Below are 4,236 nucleotides of genomic sequence, written 5' to 3'. Positions count from 1 at the left end.
GTTGACAACTTATCAATTTCATACTTGTGTGGGGATTAAAACTCTTAAATCAAGACACAAATTTCTAACAAATGGACGAAAAGTCTGTTGGGAACTTTTTTGTACAAGAAAGTTTATTCATTCACAACCTTCTTTTCAAACTTAACACACTATTAGCTCATGAGTGATTTGAACTCTAATATATTTGAGTTCATAATCAAAACATTAGATTTTTCGTATGTTGTGTTATGTTTCCAAATTCAGTTAGGTCCATTGCAGGTGACCCTCTATATATGTAAGGATAATTATTAAGCAAACTGAACAATGACATATTTACAAGAAGCAAATACATGATGAGTTTTGGGCAAAAATGCATATCCAGAAGACTGAATTACTAGTTTTTGCTATATGTGATCTTATATATACAAGTATTGACTGTATGAGGGAGAAGAAATGTGATTCTTTAGGCCATAGGTAACCTTCACACCTAAGAGACAAGGTGGAAGCAACAACACCAATAGAACCTACTATTGGTAATTATTAAAAAGATCTAGTGTAACATTCTTCTGCCTCAGCATTAACTCAACACAATTAGGCTGTGTTTGATCGTTGAAACAAGACACAGAAACAGAAACCAAGAGATATAAAAAATGTTCTGCCCTGTCTTGTCTTAATTATCAAACATTGCCTAAGTGAGTAAATGACATCAAGCTAGGCTTACCTGCTGTTAGGAAGCTAAGCCACATTTTAAAAATTGGTTTGTTGTTTCTTATATATGTCTGCATATAAAAAACACATCTGTTGTGGAAAAATCTTTGAGGATGCTAAGGTTATCAAGGGTGACTGATAATTCTTTAGCAAATTCATTACAAGGCAGATGGCAAAATCCATGATGAATCAGTTTGGTTGCTGCACTCAAACAAAAGTAGAAGTTTATAAGGATAGTGAACTTGAAGCTAAACGGCAAAGTTGGAAGTATAAGACATCAAAAAAGAGGTATAAATTAAAAGGATAATCACAACTGTTGTATCAATATAGGTAACAAAAGATATGGATGCTTGTTCTGCAATTAGAAGAAAAAAGAAAAGAAGAATAGTGTTGGCTATGTTGAACCAAAGTTGACTTGAGGTAAACTTGCCTGGGCATACAAATGCTCATCAAACATAGTAACAGCACAAGGCCCTGAAGTGGAAGCCCAACCATGGTGGTGGTGGTGATTGGAGTCATAAGCATTCCTTGGGGCTTCAAAGTTTCCATTGTTGACATGATGATGAAAACTTAAATTATGGTTTTCTTGTGGCTGATTATGATGATGATTCATCTCTGGAGCTGCTTGGAACTTGAAATCATTCAGCAAATTGAAATTGTATGATGGCATGTATGGAAACTGATGTCCATTATTCAATGGGAGTCTCAATGGAGCAGTAGTGCTGCTCAAATCACTTAGGACACCATTTTCTTGCCCTGAGTTTGAAATATCTGTTTTACTACTTGATCCAATGTAACTTGCATAACTCCCAAATGATGAGCTTGCAGATCCCTCTACATCTCTGATAATTAAACCAATATCATAAGTATTTTTACAAAACAACACAACCAAAGTATATCTGCAATTCAATCTTGTGAGTTTAAATATATTTTGAGTTCTATGATGCATTGTTAGTGTAGGCATGTTTTGCAGACATCCAATTATGTATGTATTTGACTGGATAATCATTTAAAACGTGTTATACTGTTAGCACATCAAAACTAAACTCTTAAATTTATCTAAGCTCTGCAAGTTTAGGTGAATTCTTGAGAAGGATAACCTTCACTATGTTAATAAGACATCAGCATCCACTGCTATGTGTCATTCTTTATGAGATCATATGCTTAAGAAAACAGACTTTATGATATAGTAATACATGCCTAATATCCTTGAAAAATTGGTTAATTAAACACATTATGCTGTCAAAGAATAATTATTGATGCACTCAATATGTTTTATTTTGGAAAAACTAACTCACTTGTGGAGAAGCAAGCTAGAGTCATCAGGTAAAACTAGATTTGGGCTGTCACCATTACCAATCCATGGTAGAGGTTGGAGATGCTGCTCAGTACCCATTCTAAACGGAATATGCATTTCATTGAACTGAAAGAATGAAAAATGAATGAAAAATGTTACACCAATATATATGTATTATGTCTAACCGTGGAAATATTAATTAATTACCACATGAACAATTATTTACCTGGTTATTGCATTGCAGTGACACAAGCTGTTGGTTTTTAATATGTTCCTGCAACATTAAGCAAAGATTTTAGACTAAGATAAACTAAGAGGATAAATGATTAATTCAGTTGTTTCATTAGATGCACACCTTACGGTTTCGAATTTGATTGATTGAATCTCTCAATGAATTTTCCATCTGTTCAAGTTGTTCCACATTATTGATTTTTTCAAATTCCTTCCACTGACTGCAGAGTCAACACAAACTAAATTAGATGTAGCTATAATAACACATATATGTTGGACAAACGTTTGTTTCTATAGAAATTAGATGCACCTTAATCTCTTCTGTGTTTCAGAAATTTGAGTCTGTAATAGCCTAGCTTGATTACTTAGGTCCTGCAAAAAGTGAGTTAGTACTGACAGATAAAACAATGACAAAAATAAATATATATTGAACATAGTAATTGACATAGTTTGGTTGTGTACCTCAATAGTTTGACTACTGCAATAACAAATAAACAAATATTTCAGTGTTTCAGCTTATAATTAATGGATTAAAAGGTTAAATCTAAGCACTAAGCACAACATACCTTGTACCCAAAAATTCTTGTATATTTACATCATGATCTAACTTCTTAAATGTCTTTTTCAGTGCCTGAACTCTCAAATTGACACAATTCACTATGAGAATCTTAGTAATGCAACAATCAATGCTTCTGAAAAGAAGAGAGAGGGGGAAGGGGGAGGAGAATGGAAATTGGGTCATAAGAATTGACCTACCTCAAGACTCTCCAACTTCCTGTTGCAATTCATAGGAAACTATTTTGTTAAATTGTGTAGTATAATTTAACATAAAATAAACAACAATCAAGTCTTCGTATAATAATTTTTTCAATATGAATGGAAGCCTTATGCACCTTTTTGCTCTTTCTTGTGGAGTTAGTTGAGAAAACTTTGCAATAACCTCCTCAAAGTTACTACATGCAACAAAAGGGAGTGAATGATGATTAATTAGCCAAATGATAATATAATTTTTGAATAAAATATACTTTTAAGACAATAAGAAATGTCTAACGAAGGGTTGCCTATATGAGCATTGGTCCATATCATTATATGCCTCTTTCCAAGGTAGTAGATGATATTGTTTTGCATGTATAATGCTTAAACATCTATAGACTACATAATTGTGACAAATCATGAAGGGTTTTAGATGCTTCTGTGAATAAGTATGATATAATAGATGATGATGTAGAAAGAGAATTGAAGGTAGGTAAGGTACCTTCGCCTGCCTCTACACAAAGAAGGTTTTCCAGTTGGTGAGAACATGAGAAGTATAATATCAATATCACAAAGAATAGATAACTCTGTAGCCTTTTTGATAATTCCATTCTTCCTTTTAGCATATGTTGCTTGACGCCCATTCATGTTCTCCAGCTTCTTTATCTTCAGCTTTACCCTACCCATCCTACACCATTTTACATCTTTGTAACAATCTCAATCAATTATATAACACAATTCATAAACAAAAATGGTCTGCATTGAAATTAATCTACGCACAAGAAATCATCAACGGTCCTAGCTAGAAGAAAACAAGAAGAGAAAGTGAAGATTACCTAAACGATGCAATGAAAGTAACGTTGCAGAATGCGAGCGAGGAAAGGCAATGGGAATGGAAATGGGAGATTGAAACTTGAAAGAGAGAGAAGGAAATGAGAGAGCTTACAAATAGGTTTTACATAACACACGATGGAATGACCGATTAAACGGTCATTGAGGTGTGCGATAGAATCGGCAACTCAAACAGCGTTACAGATTTCATTTCATTCCCTTTACAACAATCAATATTAACATATATGAGTTTTGCCCTCTCAACCTCATCCTTTAATTTCCAACACCGTACTAATACCATATCTGCATCTTGTTTTTTCGTTACCAACCATACTAACCTTTAACATAACTCATCGTTTAATTATCATTAAATATATAATTTTTTTATTAATATATTTATCAACTTTTTTAATAATTTATAGCATTGTTTATATCCA

General features: G+C 33.1%; 1 protein-coding gene across 4 annotated transcripts; it reads right to left on the bottom strand.

Annotated features, from left to right (window-relative positions):
- Positions 334-4,131, bottom strand: LOC107631864 (agamous-like MADS-box protein AGL30). 4 transcript variants are annotated; one of them, XM_016335435.2, is made up of 12 exons: positions 3,805-4,128; positions 3,471-3,656; positions 3,109-3,168; positions 2,972-2,990; positions 2,782-2,846; positions 2,678-2,693; positions 2,526-2,587; positions 2,340-2,436; positions 2,211-2,258; positions 1,986-2,110; positions 1,118-1,529; positions 334-888 (listed from the first exon to the last, which is right to left on the bottom strand). In XM_016335435.2, the coding sequence occupies exons 2-12, from the start codon at positions 3,653-3,655 to the stop codon at positions 877-879; spliced, it is 1,101 nt and encodes a 366-aa protein (XP_016190921.1). In that variant the 5' UTR covers position 3,656; positions 3,805-4,128; the 3' UTR covers positions 334-876. The 4 variants fall into 4 exon arrangements, with proteins under 4 accessions (XP_016190921.1, XP_020975401.1, XP_016190920.1 ...); XM_021119742.1 differs by lacking the exon at positions 334-888 and having other exon boundaries at positions 965-1,529; positions 3,471-3,672; positions 3,805-4,131; XM_016335434.2 differs by lacking the exon at positions 334-888 and having other exon boundaries at positions 965-1,529; positions 3,915-4,130.

Source organism: Arachis ipaensis, chromosome B03 (genome assembly GCF_000816755.2).
Source record: "Arachis ipaensis cultivar K30076 chromosome B03, Araip1.1, whole genome shotgun sequence".
Lineage (NCBI taxonomy): Eukaryota > Viridiplantae > Streptophyta > Magnoliopsida > Fabales > Fabaceae > Arachis > Arachis ipaensis.
This window is presented reverse-complemented; position numbering and strand designations above follow the sequence as displayed.